The sequence below is a fragment of the Phaethon aethereus genome, assembly GCF_964289735.1.
Source record: "Phaethon aethereus genome assembly, chromosome: 1".
NCBI classification, from domain to species: domain Eukaryota; kingdom Metazoa; phylum Chordata; class Aves; order Phaethontiformes; family Phaethontidae; genus Phaethon; species Phaethon aethereus.
Genome location: NC_138575.1, coordinates 54,070,710 through 54,088,783, shown reverse-complemented (window position 1 = coordinate 54,088,783; position 18,074 = coordinate 54,070,710). Strand labels below are relative to the sequence as shown.

At 42.5% G+C, this 18,074-nt stretch overlaps 1 protein-coding gene across 4 annotated transcripts in view; it reads left to right on the top strand.

The window, feature by feature from the left end:
• The window catches only part of ANKS1B (ankyrin repeat and sterile alpha motif domain containing 1B), a gene marked incomplete at both ends in the record, with an annotated part of 473,260 nt that overhangs the window by 404,433 nt on the left and 50,753 nt on the right, over positions 1 to 18,074 (top strand). For all 4 annotated transcript variants that reach the window (XM_082013919.1, XM_082013918.1, XM_082013917.1 and 1 more), the window contains one exon: positions 16,570 to 16,677. In XM_082013919.1, the coding sequence (XP_081870045.1) occupies positions 16,570 to 16,677 (108 nt within the window). The remainder of the gene's footprint in view (positions 1 to 16,569; positions 16,678 to 18,074) is intronic.

Below are 18,074 nucleotides of genomic sequence, written 5' to 3'. Positions count from 1 at the left end.
CTGAGGGGAGCTGGTTGCAGGGCACCTAGCAGCACCGCTTGTGCAGAAGACTTACTGTACAGACTATGAAAGAATAGAAGCGTGTGTGGGTGTTTGTTCTCTTCATTTCAGTGGTATTCTAGAGGTGCAAAATAAGGACAGAGATTGCTGAAGAATGAGGTGGTGTCTTTCTGCAAGCTTGGGTGGTTTTCCCCATAAATACATACATTATAGACATTAAACACACATTAAAATTGTTTATTACATGGTTATTTCACTGCTTATGGAGGAGAGCAGATGGTGTTAAATCTGATTTTATTATTAATCCAACAGCTTCCTTTCCATTTCTTTCCGGGCTTCTTACTGTACTCGTTGGTCAGCAGTTTTTGCTCATTCTTTTGTTGTCATCTCTCCCTGACACCTCTGTAGTGGCCAGCCAGACAAGGCGGGAATATGGTTGCAAATGCAGATTAAATTGCTGAGCTGGGTGAGAGGTGGTAAAGAAATAAAGGGATCTGGAGCAAAGCTGCAAGGGGAAAAGGAATTTCGGGTCTGTCGAGCTGCAAATAAGATGTGAAGAGAGAGAGGGAGAAGGTTGACAGATGAGAGAGAAGGAAGTTGAATTTGCAAAGAAGAAAATAGAGAAGCTATCTGAAAAGCCAGAACAGACAAATAAAATAATGTACTTTGGTTTATCACAGATGCCTTGTAGATGTCACTTACTGGTATCCTTCAAATAGTCACCTTTTAATTTTATTGTAAAATGTAAGTTTCAGAGTGTTAGCTGTTTCTCATCTGATTACTATAATGACCCATTTTCTGGTCGTCCTGTTCTTCTCCTGTGTTATTCATCCACTTGAAATTGCTGGCACTCATTTTCTCTCTCATAGGTTCCAAATTCCCATTTTACCTTATTATTTCAGGAGCTTGCGTTGGCTGTATCTGCAGTTAAGAAGTGGATTAATAAAATTTAACATTTGCATTTTAAGTTCTCAACAGATATAATTACTTGTACAGGTAGGACTTGGTTGTAGCTCATGCCATCTCTCGCCGTTTTTCTGTTTCTGATTTGCACCCGGCGTTTTATCATGTATTTGCCTTCCCCGTTGCTCCCTGGCCACTGAGGCAGAGCAGTCCCTGGCCTCTGCCAGGTCTGGGTTCACAGCGGTACGTAGCACAAACGTAGATTGCAATATCGTATGGTCGTAGCGCTCTCGGAAGATGTTCGCTGCTGCCTGCGCGCCCCGGCGACGAAGCATGCAGCGCTGCGCTCGGCGTGACCCCGAGCAGCGCTGGTTTGCCGCAGTCGGGCTGCGGGACGGCTGCGAAGCAGCTCCGGGCGGGAAGGGCACGCGGGGGTGGTGGCGGGGGACCGCACGCGTTTGAGCATCCCGCTGTGCTTCAGGCTCCTCACCCAGCCACTGCCCAGTGTGCCACTTTTGAACTGGGGCTGCTGAGTCAATCCCCAGCGGGCTCTGCCAGCAGAGAGCTCTTTTCTGGGGACAAATTCTGAAATTTCAAGGTGCTAATGGGCGCACCGTGCTCTGCTCAGTTTTCCAAACCAAATTATGTATTTTTAGGTCCTGGGCATCTCTGAAGTGCCAGTGCCTCTAGCGTTTTCTTTTAAAAAGTTTTGTTAACTTTACATAATGTTCTAAATCTTCAAGCGCAGCATGAAGAATCTGGAGAATTTCTCCCGGTCCGTCCGTGATGCACTTCCACGGGAGAACCTGGCTGCACCATGCTCACGTTGGTTCTGTCCTCCAGGCTTGCGGCCAGGGAGGGCACCCGGGTCCTGGGGGTTTGGTGGGAACATCAGCACTTGGTAAATTCCTTGTGGTAGGTATTAATTCAGAAAAGATCAGCTGTACCTCTCTCAGACCAAATTAGGGTGAAACACAGAATGGTTTCCTGAAAGTTAAGAAATTGCCCACAGCTGAGTAAGTCTGTTGTATGTGATACAGAAACATAACATTTCAAAAGTGTATTTTAACCTTCTCATTAAGTGTTTTTCATTCCTACTACTAAAGTAACACAGTCGTTCACTTTCAATTCTGTCCAGAAATTTGGTTTACTTACAATGTTGAGTGTCTGTGAGAAATCTGTTTGGTAAGAAAATATGAACACAAGTCATGAATGGAAAATATTGTATGATTCAAAGGTTCATATTACAGCAGAAACAAGTAAGTTTAAATGTCAGGGTTCTTAAAATGAGAAAAGCCATACGTTTTTCTGGATCCATATTTGGAGCACAAATACAGGAAGAATTAAAAAATCCTGCATATATGAGAGGTGTACCTGAATGGTAGAGTTTCTAAAACTATACTTAATTAACAGTGACTAAATTTAGGCTTACTTATTCATTTGAAAAACCGAAAATGTTAGTTAATTCTTTAGTACAACTCAGAAATACATTTTGAGTCTTAAGTCATGTGAAGGTATCCCAAGTGGATATTAGAACATATTGGAACATATTAGAACATAGCAAATATGTAAGTTACATTATCCTCTAATTGTTCATAATAAGAGGGTTTTTTCTCTTTGCTTATTATTCATATATATCTACTCTTCTGTTTCATTATTAATCATAGTTCATGTGGTGATTTGGTGTAAAATGTTCATGATAGGATTTCTTGTGTTATAGTGAGTTATTGTGACCTGTACTGTAGTGCATGTTTGTGACCAGATGATGTAGAAACTTACTTGGCTTCACAATAATATTGCTGGCTATTATACCTAATACTATAAATTAATAGATACAAGTATACATATAAACTAATCTCTTTTCTGCTTTAACATTTCAAGCTCTAGCAGAATTAAAGGTCTGCAAACCTGTCGTCCCAAACAAATGTGGATTTTCATGGCATTATTTCTGATCTGAAGGGTGATTATTTCATGTTGTAGTAACATTTGTAAAATAGGATTAAAATAGAGCGTGATCTTCATACCACATAAAAGGGCTGAATCAGGTATGTAAGATTTAATTGAAGAAGTGTGAAAGCAGTTTGTTTTGGAAGTACAGCTCACATGAGAGAATGTAATGAGCTCTGAGTATATTACTGAACAGCAGTACTGGGGGAATAGGTTGGGCAGGAGTAGAGCTACTGGATATTTGGTTGAACACCAGTCAACAGCATAACACAGAAGAAGAACAGTGATAGATGAATGTTGTGCATACTATCAAGGGGAGTGTGTATAAAAACTTGTTTTGTCCCCTGGTGCGGTTCCCTTTATGTTTCAGCTGGGATAATGTGCTTATATGCTGGATTCTTTCTTCTTTCTGTCCAGTTAAACCAAATTTATGAGTGAGAGTTATTCTTGGTAGAAGAGTTTTGCAGACTTGTATGTACATTGTAATGACTTGCAAAAGAAAGGAATACTGTTCTTTCTTCTGTTTTATATTATTTATTTTTAAAGTAAAAATTTTATGTGTTTATATAGCTCTTTAGATGAGGGGAAGAGGGATTGTTGGATTTTTTTTGCTCATGTTGTACGTTAGAAATCATGACTGTATCTCAACTTGTAACCAAATACCTTGTGTAATGAGCATGTTCCTTCTAGGGGGAACAAGATTGAGGGCAAACGTAACTTTCTGCTAACATGTAAGTGGATGTTATAAAGGAGATAATGATGAATTATTTTCATAAATCAGTGAGAACAGAACAAGAGCTAAAGAAGAGACGATTTAGGTTAAATATTAACGAAAACATAATTCAAGAATCAGAACAGTTAATCATTGCATTAAGGATATTTGCTAAATTACAATATTTAGAACTATAAAAAGGCATGGCTAGACATTGGGGAGATTGTTGGCAGCGTTGAGAGTGATTCGGTAATAATTATAGATGTGACTCGGGACCTCTGACTTCTTGCAGTGTGGGGCTGCTGTCCTGCAGTTGGCTGCATCCATGGGTCTGCTAAGTCATTTTGGTTTCATGCAGGTCCAAAAATCCGCTCATGTAACACACTCTGTAAAATAAGGACTGCTAAAGTGGGGAATGAACTCCTTGGCACTGTCTTCCCTTCTTCGTTCGACTTTATTGCATGGGTTGGATGGGCCTAAGGTAAAGAACAAGAAGAGCAAAGGCTGAGCCATGGAGATTAGGTTTATCGTCTTTTTGACATTCCCTTTGAAGAGAACTTTCCTTTTTCAGGAACTTCTGATAAGGCTGAAGAAAAAAGAGAGAAAGAACAGAGGTGAAGAAAACATGCTACGCTACCCTGTACAAGGAGTCCTCTGCAGCCCTTCTTACTGAGAAAATTCAAATAGAATTTATAGCAAGAAAGCCTTTCCCATGATAACCCATTCACGGGTGGGTTTTGACAGAACACTTCATTAATAATGTATCTGCCCAAACTGTGTAATCCAAAAAGATACACAGATCTATATTCTTTTTAATTTATAAAATAACTTTAAGGACAAGTTTGAGATGACCAAAACTTTGGTGGTTTTCACAGTTAATGTGAAGTGCAGTTTACCTTTTTTTTAACTGTAGTACAAAATCAGCCTCCTGTTCGGAGAGCTCTTCAGTACAGCTTGCCCACTTGCTTTGTTCTTATTTCGTTACGTACAAAAATGTTTCTTCCTTAAGCCAGACTAATGTTGAATGTTTAATGAAGGAATCTGCATATGAAGGTGTATGATCTGAACGGCCTTGCGATTTCAATTTATCTCAAATCATGCAGACAATAATCTTTTCTGTTGGAATTTGTTGTGTTGCTCAGAGCCACGAGGGAAGAACTTAACTTGAGCTGTTGACGGATGAATATTTTTGCCACTTTATTTGTATCCTTTTGTAACCTCACTTTTTGACGGTGTTCCTTCCTGCTCAAGGCATGAAAGAAAAAGATATTTTGAGAAATGCCTTTGCTGTCCCCTTGCTGCCCCTGGCAGAGCTAATCCAGCCATCCTGCTGTGCTCATAGAGCCTGTTCCCTGCCACCTACGGTGCTTCCTCCTCACAGATTAAGAGTCAAAGTACAGCATGATGCCAGCTCTGCCTGTGATGTATGATTCTGCTCTGCCATGGTGGCCATTGCCTTTTTTTAAGATAGTAGTAGCGTGGCTACAGTTGTGGTAGCATAAAGGATATAGGTGAAGCAAGAATATAAGGGAGAACTAACGGCTTTTTTTAAAGCCGTATCATGTAGTTGGAAAATGGGCAAGATTTGTGGTTCAAAGTCTGGCAGGAGATATCACAATCCAGACTGAACGTAGGTTAGACAAAATTGCTCTTAATTTATTTTAATTATGCTAATCAACTAGACTACCTGAAAACAGTAACCTACTGTAGCTGGAGTTGAGATGAATTGGTAGCTTTTACATACGTAGCTTATATTTGGTGTTAAAGGATGAGACTGGTGAAGGTGGAGGTTGGGGTGAAACCTGGGGAGGGGAGCTGGTACAGTTTATTTCAAGCCATGATTTTCTTCTAGAACCTGTAGTAATTGTTTTAATGAGTTTATGCAAAGATTGAAAACCAGGATAGTTTAAGACAACTGGGAAAATAAGTTGCTGGAGGATTTTTTTAATTTGTTATTTTTATGCTAAGGTTGTATGTCATGCCTTAACCTGTATTGAGGTTACAGGTCATTCAGAGTTTATTCTTTTGGGTAATGTCCTTGCTGAAAGAAAAGTGATAAAATTGGTCAGCTGGCAGTAGCTACGGAGCAGATGGAGCAATAGTTGAGGTCCCTCTTTACATCATGTTGTATATGAGGTGCATATTGTGTATATCGGGTGCGTATTTCCTGTAAAGTAATGAAATTAAGATCTTGATAGAGGTAACATCTCTGGACAGCATAACACATGGTATCCAAAATAGCGTCAACGGCACCTATACTAGCACGTCACAAAATGCGTTTTACTTCATCCAGCGTGCCAAATGCTGCCAGAGAAAGCAGTGTGGCCGAGGCCACGTAGCCACCCTGCGGTCCGGTGAATCCACACTGATCACTGCTAAGACAGAAACAGTTACAAGAACAACATTTTTCATTAAATGGCTACCCTGTCTCGGACAGGTTAGTTCCAGTCCTCGGGGATGAAATGGCAGACACCTAACAGACAAACTAAACCTAACAGACAGACTAAATTTAGTAACTGCTGAATACTAAAAAGCATAGACTCGTAGACCGTGGTTTCTGTTAAAACGTTGGCTTTAGGGTTCTTTACAGATTTTTTTTTTTATGCTAGCTGCCCTTTTCCTTTGGGTGGTCCAGTGTGAAAGAAGCTACAATTTCACTGTGTGGGTGCATCTAGTGTTTGGCTTGCGCCACTGTAAGCACAGGCAGCTGCCGAAAATGAGATTTCCACCCCTTCCTCTTTCCCCCGTCCTTGGTCATGCTTTCCTGCCCACCTACTCGTGCCAGTGCTAGCTTTTCTGTGGTCAAGTGAGGAAGCAGATGAGGAGCTGGCTGTACACAGAACTGCTCCTTTTTTAAAGGTCTGTTTTTAAGGCTGGGGGGATCCCTGGGGTGAGGTCCCTGAGAGGTTGCTCTGCCACAGCTGCTCCCGCCCCGCAGCCCAGCACCCCTCCTGCCAGACCCCGAACCCTGGTATTTTCTTCTGCAGTTCTTCTTTCATCCAAGGAAGCATTTCCGTGCGGTGTTCACGAGACTCACAGGACAACTCAGCTGTAATTTGGCAGTGAGTGGACATGGGTTGCGTCCGTAGCGTCATGCTATCGGTTCATACTAGTAGAGTATTGGCGTTGCTGGCAATGGCGCTCGCTAGTACCAAAGGCTACAGACACTTTCAGCATTTTTGTCTCTACGATACTTTTACAGCTCTTCCCTTAAAAAAAGTGGATAAATATTAATGCTAGCAGTAGAACGGTAACGCAGGATCAGATTTGTAACTCTGGGATATTTAATGCTTTAGGGGATACGTGTATGTCGGATTGCTGCGTGCGCTGTTCTGTGCGAACCGCTCCATAGCACAGCCCACGTGCAAGCCATGGGTAGCCTCTGAGCGTAGATTGGGCTTGAACTAGATATTCAAGGGTGGAGCCCTTGGCTTCTAATGTGAACGTTTTACAACACAGAAAAATAATTTTATTAAACTGAAAAAATTTTAATGTGGTAATAATTAGGTCTTCGTGCATGCAGCTGTTAACTTGCGAATATAGTGGGAAACTGAATGTGCTCTGAATAACATCTCTTAACAACATTTGTTCTGATCCTTGGTCCAGGTTCTCCTGTTCAATATTTGGCTTTTCTTTCTGTATGTTGAAGACACTCTTTCTGCAGTCATTGTCTATCTAAAAGATGTTGATAATTTAAAAAAAAAAAAAAAGCATAGAAGGACCTCCATTAAATTCTAGTCTTGGGAGGAGATATTTACCACCATCTTAGGTATTTCATTATTTTTACTGTAATTTTTATCAGACTATATAATTGCATGATATAGAAATAAACAATTAATTTTCAATTCCAATATATTAATATCTGTATAATTAACTGATATTATTCTCAGATTACAGAGCTTACCTTTTAATGACTGCCTTGGTTCTAACAGTGAGCTAGAGTACTCTCCATTATTAATCCAAGCAGCAAATGGCTGTTTGCTTCTTCTGATACTATGAAAACATTCATTACTGTATGTTATTAGAAGGCTTTAAAAAAAAAAACTATTTATTTATTAGACAAATGTCCCATTCTTTAAAAAGACTTGAATTTTTTTTTTTTCCTTTTGCTGGGAATTAAGTCCATGATGAAATTGAATCCAGATCAGAAAAAGGATCAATTTTAGAGCTGTAAAAATTTCCTATGGAGATTTGTATTTTATCTCCTATTTCTCATTACACTAGCTATATTTTATGCTTGTGTACAGATTAATGTGCTTTGCTTATAATTGCATATTAAAAATAGATAAATAAATGATTAGCTCATTACGAAATGTGTTGTAGTACCAGTAACTTTAATTATAATTTATCTGCTATGTAAGTAATCCTGCAAAATATTGTGGGATAACATATTGGTATGGCAGTTGCGCTCTCGTAGTGCTGTATGATTAGCACTGAAGACCTCAGAGTGGTGTGGTTGGCTGGGAATGGTACTCCTGGTCTCTGTGACCACTCATTTTCCGAATCTGATCTGAACCAGTGACTGGACCTGTCCTTAGCTCAACGCACAGGTGGAAATGCAAGTCACCAGTGGAGGGAGCAGTCGAAGTCTGTCTTCTAGGACTCAGTTTGGGAATGTATTCCACCTTTCAAACTGTCCCAATATTTTTTCCACTTACTGCCTGTGAAAACAGAAGGAATGTTTTCACTTTATATACAGACCTGCTTAGCACTTGCTATTTTTCGCATAACTAATATTTTCAGCCTTTTCTCTTAGAATAGGTAATTATTGTTGTAATAATCTTTGTGTTAGTCTGTATAATAGACTTTTAGGATTTCTGATTTATGGGTTTTTGAGCCTCATGTAATAAAAATGCACATATGTAATATATGTCATTATATCTGAGGCTTGCAAAATCATTAAACTGTGATTATTTTTATTTAAAGGCTCTGGATTTAGCTTCTTTTTTATTAAAAAGAATGATTTTTTAAAATGGTTCAGCACATAGCCTGAGACAGGAGGTAAAGTGGTCAGGTTTCAAGACTGGCCAGGTCTTGTTTCATTATATTTTCCTGGTTTTTTGGTTTTTTTTAAATGAAAAATGAAATTAGTATTTTTTAAGGGTTATCAATTACAAGCACAAAATTGCAATTACTTTTTTTCATCTTTAGTGGAACCAGAAGTACTAGCACCTGATGTTTTCAGACAGCCAATTCTTAAACTAACGAGAATTTGGAAAACAGTTTAATGGCAAAAGCGGCTTGTCTGGCAAAGTCAGGACAAAGATTGCAGCAGCCTCGGTAATACCAAAGGCTGTCCTGAGAACTTCTGGCAAAAAATAATGAATCCTCACCCGCCCGAACCTGACCCGGGATGGCAGCGACTGAGCAGCGCTGGAATGCCACCGCTCTGGCATGCAGACCAGAGGAGCGTAACAACCCAGGATTCAAAATTACGTTTACTTGGAGAAGACCCTTGGCCTTCGGCTACTCAGTGCCATTAAGCTGAAGATCTGCATCTGAATTATATACTTGAGGGGATGGGACTAAACAAACATCAGTTCCTCGTGGTAATGTATAGAAACGGGACTTACTAGGCAGCCATCTCTCTGTGTGAAATTCTGTCACCAAGACAACTGACGTCTGTTTCCATTTGGGTAGTGAATTCAGGGGGATAATGGCATGTATTTCCTATCGTTATGACACACAATCATCATATTGTTATGACACGAAATCGTAAGTCTCTTACAGGTCCCTTCGTAGGCAGAGCAAGCGATGGCTTCCGCTGCAGCGGTGGAAGGCGGAGGCGCCATGCGTCCATCAGAGTTGCAGCAGGGCGCTGTGGAGCGCCCTGCGCTTTGCTGGGCGGTCAGGGCTCTACAGGAAAATCCCTGCACTGTTAAAAATCACAGTATCACAGAATCACTAAGGTTGGAAAGGACCTTCAAGACCATGAAGTCCAACCATTAATCCAGTGCCACCGTGTCCCCTAAACCATGTCCTGAAGCGCCACATCCACATGTTTTTTGAACACTTACAGAGATGGCGACTCTACCACCTCCCTGGGCAGCCTATTCCAATGCTTGACCACCCTCTCGGTGAAGAAATTTTTCCTGATATCCAATCTAAACCTCCCCTGGCGCAACTTGAGGCCATTTCCTCTCGTCCTATCACTACTTAGTTGGGAGAAGAGACCAACACCCTCGTTGCCACAACCCCCTTTCAGGTAGTTGTAGAGTTGTTGAGGTCTCCCCTCAGCCGCCTCTTCTCCAGAGTAAACAAGCCCAGTTCCCTCAGACGCTCCTCATAAGACTTGTGCTCCAGACCCCTCACCAGCTTCGTTGCCCTTCTCTGGACACGCTCCAGCACCTCAGCATCCTTCTTGTAGTGAGGGGCCCAAAACTGAACACAGGATTCAAGGTGTGGCCTCACCAGTGCCGAGTACAGGGGCACGATCACTTCCCTACTCCTGCTGGCCACACTATTTCTGATACAGGCCAGGATGCTGTTGGCCTTCTTGGCCACCTGGGCACACTGCTGGCTCATACTCAGCTGGCTGTCAACCAGCACCCCCAGGTCCTTTTCCACCACGCAGCTCTCCAGCCACTCCTCCCCGAGCCTGCAGCGTTGCATGGGGTTGTTGTGGCTGAACTGCAGGACCGTGCACTTGGCCTTATTAAACCTCATACAGTTGACCTCTGCCCATCGATCCAGCCTGTCCAGATCCCTCTGCAGAGCCCTCCTACCCTCCAGCAGATCAACACTTCCACCCAGCTTGGTGTCACCTGCAAACTTACTGAGAGAGCACTCGATTCCCTCATCCAGATCATCTATAAAGATACTGAACAAGACTGGCCCCAGAACCGAGCCCTGGGGAACACCACTTGTGTCCAATCAGCTGGATTTAACGCCGTTCACCACAACTCTCTGGGCTCGGCCGTCCAGCCAGTTCTGTACCCAGCGAAGACTAAACCTGTCCAAGCCACAAGCGGGCAGTTTCTCCAGGAGAATGGTCTGGGAGATGCTGTCAAAGGCTTTACTAAAGTCCAGGTAGACAACGTCCACAGTCTTTCCCTCATCCACTAGGCGGGTCACCTGGTCATAGAAGGAAATCAGATTGACCAAGCAGGACCTGCCTTTCATGAACCCATGCTGTCTGGGCCTGATCCCTTGGTTGTCCTGCACATGCCCTGTAAGGACTCTCAAGATGAACCGCACCATGATGTTCCCTGGTACCGAGGTCAGGCTGACAGACCTGTAGTTCCCAGGATCCTCTTTCCGGCCTTTCTTGTAGACAGGCGTCCCATTGGCAAGCCTCCAGTCTTCTGGGACCTCCCCTATTAACCAGGACTGCTGATAAATGATGGAGAGTGGCTTGGCAAGCTCCTCGGGCAGCTGTCTCAGTACTCTCGGGTGGATCCCATCAGGCCCCATAGACTTGTGGGTGTCCAGGTGGTTTAACATGTCCTTAACTGCTTCCTCCTGGATTATGGGCGGGTTATTGTGCTCTCCATCCCCATCTTCTAGTTCAGGGGGCTGAATACCCTGTGGATACCTGGACTGGCTATTAAAGACTGAGGCAAAGAAGGCATTAAGTACCTCAGCCTTGTCCTCGACCTTGGAGACAATGTTCCCCGCCATATCCAGTAAGGGATAGAGATTCTCCTTGCCTCTCTTTTTGTTGTTAATATATTTCTAGAAGCATTTTTTATTATCCTTTACAACTGTGGCCAGACTGAGCTCTAGCTGGGCTTTTGCCTTTCTAATTTTGTCCCTGCTTGACCTAATGAGATCCTTGTACTCTTCGTGAGTTGCCTGCCCCTTCTTCCAGAGGTGATAAACTCTCCTCTTTTCCCTGAGTCCCAGCAAAATCTCCCTGTTCAGACAGGCCGGTCGCCTTCCCCGCCAGCTCTTCTTACGGCACATGGGGACCGTCTGCTCCTGCGCCTTTAAGATTTCCTTCTTGAAGACTGTCCAGCCTTCCTGGATCCCTTTGTCCTTCAGGACTGTCTCCCAAGGGGCTCTCTCAACCAATGACCTGAACAGGCCAAAGTCTGCCCTCCGGAAGTCCATGGTAGCAGTTTTGCTGACCCCTCTCCTTACTTCGCTCACAACTGAGAATTCTATCATGTCATGGTTGCTAAGCCCAAGATGGCTTCCGACCACCACATCTCCCACCAGTCCTTCTTTGTAAACAGCAGGTCCAGCAAGGCACCTCCCCTGGTGGGCTCAGTCACCAGCTGTGTCAGGATGTTACCTTCCACACACTCCAGGAACCTCCCAGATTGTTTCCTTTCTGCCGTGTTATACTTCCAGCAGATGTCCGGTAGGTTGAAGTCCCCCACAAGAACAAGGGCCAGCGAATGCGAGACTTCTGCCAGTCGATTATAGAATGTCTCATCTGTCTCTTCGTCCTGGCTGGGTGGTCTGTAACAGACTCCCAGCAGGATATCTGCCTCATTGGCCTTGCCCCTCATCCTTACCCATAAGCACTCGACTTGGTCTTCACAATCATTGATTTCTATGCAATCAAAACACTCCCTAACATACAGAGACACCCCACCACCTCTCCTTCCTTGCCTATCCCTTCGGAAGAGCTCATAGCCATCCATTGCAGCACTCCAGTCATGAGAAGCATCCCACCATGTTTCTGCGATGGCAACTACGTCATAGCTGTCGCGCTGCACAATGGCTTCCAGCTCCTCCTGTTTGGTGCCCATGCTGCGTGCATTGGTGTAGATGCACCTGAGCTGGGCTATCGATTTCAACTCTGGCATGCCACCCCCAGGCTCAACTCTAGTGAGCCTAGTTTTATCCCCTTCTCCCCCCTTCACATCTAGTTTAAAGCCCTCTCGATGAGGCCTGCCAGTTCATAAGCAAGAATCCTTTTGCCCCTTGGAGTCAGTTGCAACAAACAGTTTAATACGGCTTGGACTGGATTTGGCTGTGTCTGGTATTGGTAAGCCACCGGGCATGCAATATCGCAGCTGACTCGGGCATATTCATGTTTGAAAATACGCCAATTATTATACCATGCGATCTTGGTCAGTATGTGGGGTACAGGTTTTTTTTGCCTTTTTGATTTTGTTGTTGTTGTTTCAACTATTAATCACTGACAGCAGTTGTGTGGATAGGATTTTAAAATTCTGAACAATTACCCATGCTGGGAATTTACATGGCAAGTGTATTTAATCCTTTTTCCAATTTTCAGTTAAACTAGTCATGATGATCAGGTGAGCTGTACTCATTGGACTGGGCTCGCTTCCTTCGTGTTCTGGGGACTGCCATGTTTTAGCATTAGCCCTGTGGGGCGGCATTGTGGCAGGAAAGTGGTAATAATTGATGTATCCTTCTAGAAGTCCAGATAGCCTGGAGCTTATTCCAATATGACCAGTGGTAAAATGGCTAATAAAATTGAATTTAGCTAGTGTTTTGGGCCGTTTGCTTGCAGAAATAGGAAGATCACACCTTGTTGGCTTGTATTTACCATTTTTTCTTCTGAAATTCTGAAGTGTCTGATGCTGCTACCAGAGAATCGCTAGTACTATTCTCATCACTCTCTGGTTTTCCACTTTGTAGCTGGTTCCTAGTGTCTGATTGCTACTGCGTGTTTAGGTCCAGACCGCTTGCGCTATTATGGTACTAATTTTAGTCCATTCGGTAACTTTCCAGGTTATTCCAAAAGAAAAGGTATTGATGTCTTGAATTTCAGTAATCTTTATAGATTCTCTTTTTTTTTTTTTTTTGAAGTAGAATAATTATAAAAATACAGTACTGAATCGTATTATTCAGTCAGAAGAAAGGATGAGGCAGAAGGATGTTGCAGAATTGCTCAGTTTTAGATGGAATAACTTGTTAATTCCAGCATCTGCACATAGACAGTCATCAGGGAGATACTGGGCTACACATGTTTGTTCTGTAAAACATCTGTCAATTAAGCCAGAAATCTAAATGCAAAGGGTTACATTGGTTACATTTGTGCATTTCTTACCTTTCCTAGTGGAATTTCATTTTGTATGTTAATCATTGGAGAATATGGAGGCAAAAATAGGATTAAATTTGTGTGCATGTATCATTTCTTTGGACAAATGACATGCCCCATTCTCCTTTAATTTTATCACAGCATCAAATATAAGCAGATACATGAGAAGGAGTTGCATTATTTTTGTCTCAAGTTTTTTACTGTTGGTGTGGAAAGAGACATGTCATGTACATGATTTGTTGGGGGGTTTTTTTGTCCCAGTAACAAAATAACAGGCTGTGGAGGGCCTTAAGCTACTCGTAATGGTTTCATGACATGCTGTAGCTGATTTCTGCAGCCACACTGCAAAGCTCATTTCATTGTCGTGTGTGGCTACAATCCATTTGACAAAATGCTTCCCTGCATAGCACTTAGGTGCATTGTATTGAATGTCAGTGTTACTATGTTCACTGATATCTGATATATAGAAAATACTCATTGGGAGCTAACTGCTGGGCTAAGTAAGTGCAAGACTTTTAGCGATTATTTGGTATACAACATTAAGGTATTTCTAAGATACTGCTTTAGGCAACTTTACCATTGCACACCTTTGACCTATGTTTGTGACATTTGACATTTTTTATAAATACCATCAAGAATAATCCATCACACAAGTTTTCAGAGTTTCAGGGTGTTTGTTAAACTCTCATAACTCAAATATACAAGTGTTCCAGAAAAGAGTATTTTATATTTGTAAGTTGAGTAACAGGTTTTCCAAGTAAGAAAATGACCGGTGAGTCCGTTTCCAGAAGAACACAGCTGCCTTCAGTTAAAGGAGTATGTGGTCCAGGTGAGACCGGGCTACAGCTGCCTGTTGGCTGATGACCATATGTTTCTGTAGGGTCGCATCTTTAAATCACTACTGCTTCAGATTTGGGGTGACCACCATTTTAATGGAAAAACGAAATGTGGAATAAGCTTAGCAGGGCTTATGGTGTTTACAGACCTGTATTGCTTTCAAACTGAGCGCAGCTTTTGAAGTAATAAAACCATTTAGACCCATCCGCTGATCTCTCGTGCGAAGTCCCTCAAGACTTATGTGCTTTCCTCTCCTGTTGTTCAACAGCTCTGTGAAGTCAAAGAGAATTGCTTTGTGTGGTCTGATATAGCTAATAAAGCAGTCAGGGTGCTGAGGACCTCGAAACAACCCAAGAACTGTAGCTTGGCTTAAAAATCTCTGGATGGATGCTACTGACGATGGGGGAGCATTATGAAAGAAGCAAGTTCACTGAAATGCATTACCTGAGCAATGCTTAAAGCAGCTGTAGTTCATAAACTGTGCACCCTTCTGTTTAACATTCAATGTACACCGAATACATAACTACGACTCCTGCGCGCCTCCAGCATTTTTGTGTGTGCTGTGCTATCTCAGCTTCACTTGTGCTTCTCCAGATTTAGACTAACAGGAGAGCACATAGCAGGCTTGTGGGACTCTGCAGCTTGGGTCCACTGTTGAGCTGCAGGGTCTGCAACAACCCTGTAAGCTGCCTCTCGGAGAAGGGCCTTGATCTGTTTCATGTCCTAGCCCATCGCTTTGTAGGTGCGGGCAAACAAGATGTTCTTGATGTTCAACAGTACCAGAAAACACAGAAACATCCAACAAGAGGGAGTGTGGATGAATTCACGTGCCCGTGGATAAGCAGGAGTTCACCCGCCAGAATAGTGATGGCCTGTTGCTGTACCATCTTCTGAGATACTGGATCTAAGAGATGTTGTACAGGAGTTGCTGTGGTTTGGCTTTTGTTTGTTTGTTCTCATGAGTGGTAGCTCTTTGTGGTACTGCTTAAACTGAGGTAGCTGTTGACTTAAGAGGTTGCATTTTCAGTGTTTTTTGAGGACTGTTACTTTTTTGAGGTTGAGAAATTCGTCTCGACTGAAGGGTGTTGACACACAGTGGTCCTAAATATAGTGGGAAGTACTGTCTTCTGAGAGGGCATGGAGGCAGCTCAGGTGTATGAAACCATATATACAGTCTGGAAGAGTTACGCGAGGACACTGCTGTTTGCAGAGCAGAGTCTTGCTTCTGCAGTTAGGGCTGCTTTACACTTTGAAGCCATTGTAGCCATGAAAACATAGCATCGAAAAATTATTTTTTTTTTTCCCACTAATGCTTAAGTTTCCAACTTGCTGCTTCTACCCTCTTTTTTTTTTTTTTTTTTTTTTTCCTGAGAGCAGTGGTGGTTTTGTATGTGGCAGGGACACAGATGCAAGTGGGGAGTAGTTGCAGTAAGTTTGGAACACCTTTTTGGCAGCGTTCTTGGAGTTTGGACAAGCACAAGGTATTTGAACCTGTCCACTGATGGTCACGTTTATGTGCAACAGAGATTTTTTCATTGCATCTGATCAAAGTAATAGACCTCCAGGACAGAGTTTTTCTGTCCTATGTTTCTTACACAAGGATGATTCCACACGATAACGCAAACTGTACGTGTCATTTGGAAATTACCCGTGAAAGGCGTGGTGAATAGATCTAAAAGTGATAACATTTATTCATTGTGCGGTTCCTTTTCTCCCTTCTTGCCCTCCCTAAGCATTTGCTGGCTGTTCCTCACTCTCTTCCTCATCCATCCTGTGAATCCCTTTAACTCATCACTCACTGTTTGCCTGCACCTCTACATTTCCTTCTCCAGTCTCCCCCTCCCTCCCTTTCCCTTTTTTTTTCTCTCGCTCTGCTGCCTTCTCTGCCTGTTTCATTTTCCTTTCCCCCTTACTCATTTTTGAGCCTTCCCCCCCCTCCAGTTTTCCACATCTATACCTCCTTTGGTTTCTTCCTTCATTTTACAGGGTTTTTCCTTTGTTTGATCTTCCCTCTCATTTTCTCAGCTGATTGTTTGCCTCACACTGCTGTCTGTCTCCTTAGCCTGTGTAGTGGACTAAACTGGTTTAAAGAGAAGTCCACTAAAGTGGACTAAAAGGTTTAAAGAGAAAATGGCTTCACTCTGAATGGATCTTCATTTAATGATTACAACATGTTCTTTTTAACGAGGTATTTTTGTTCTTATTTCAGGTCTTAAAAATTAGCTTGATTGGCCACCGGAAGCGTGTTCTGGCATCTTTGGGGGACAGGCTTCACGAAGACCCTCCTCAGAAACCACCTCGGTCAATAACCCTCAGGGTGAGTCCCCATGAAAATTTGTTTGCATTTCTTGAAAAGTCAGCCAGTGTTTCATAACATTCGCATGAAAACGATGACCGCTTCAAGTGGGGTTCAACTTGCTGACCTGCTCTGCCACACCTCCCTGTATAGCCAGTGGAGATAAATTGACATTTTTACAGGGTGATTCATCTGACCTCTTTCAGATGTCTACCTTAGGATGAGATAAGTAGTATCTGAGAAGTACCAACTTATCTTCTTTGCTCAAGAAACTAGCTCCAGACCAGCTGTGTACAAGCTACACATCTACGTTGGCCCGCAGGAATCCCAGCCCAGCCGATCAACATTGCAGAAAGAGAGTTACCATTTTCCTTTCGCGTTTTCAAATGCTTGCACTTCTCAGACATATGCTTTATGCTTTCTTAAAAGTGAGTCTCCTGAAATTGTTGAGATACAAATGCCATTAAGATGTTTCTGTGTATCAAAAGTTTCATCGTGTTTTTAATTTTCATTTGTATTCCCTCTTTCAGAAACCTTGTTGCAATGGCCCTGGGTTTTTTCCACACTTGACCAGATTTAATCTCCTCTTGTTACACCACCTTCACTCTGTTTCTCTGATCCAATGCCTTTTCTTCCTTGCTGTCGGTTACCCTTACCGAGCTGTGGTCTGATGACCCATTCCTACTGTGTTCTCTCTAAGGGAGTTCATGTCAACACTTCCTATTTTGATATTTTAGGTCACACCTTTTGCATTTGATTGGATCTGCTTATTTTCATGGGGCTGCATTTCTGACTGGAATCTCATTTGGGGCTAAATTTCCAAATGTCAGAGAGTGTCCACGCTCCCAAGTTGAATTTCCTGGTGTAAAGAGAAATGGAAAAAGACAGAATGAGGGCTTATTTTTACATACACTTAGAAATTCTGTGACCAGCCTGTTTTCACCCTGCTTATTGTCAGATGTCACATATAGACATTTTAGATCCACCCCCCAAATTCAACCTATTCCTAATGCCGTGTTGAAAAAGGTCTCACAAATCTATAACGTCCTACTCCAAGGCACATTGCAGAAACTTGTGGATATTTTTCCTGTATTTTATTTTTTATGTATTATGTGAATGATTCCTGATGCATGGCAGGTGTTAAAACACTCCTTGGAAAGAGGAATCATTTGAAAGTTGCACATTTTTGCCGAGTAATTCAGTGCTCTGGACTGGGGAATTAGTTCCAATTCAGCAGGTGGGAAAGTTATAGCCCACGCTATTGGTTAGGACTATATATTCTGAGTTAATAGTGAAGAGAAATCTGGATGTCCTCCATCTGTAGTCAAAATGATAAAAAGCAGTCTGCTGCTCCACAGCTACAGCTACTGATGCGGACAAGTGCTAAATGTCATTCATCACCTCGTGGTATTGGAGTC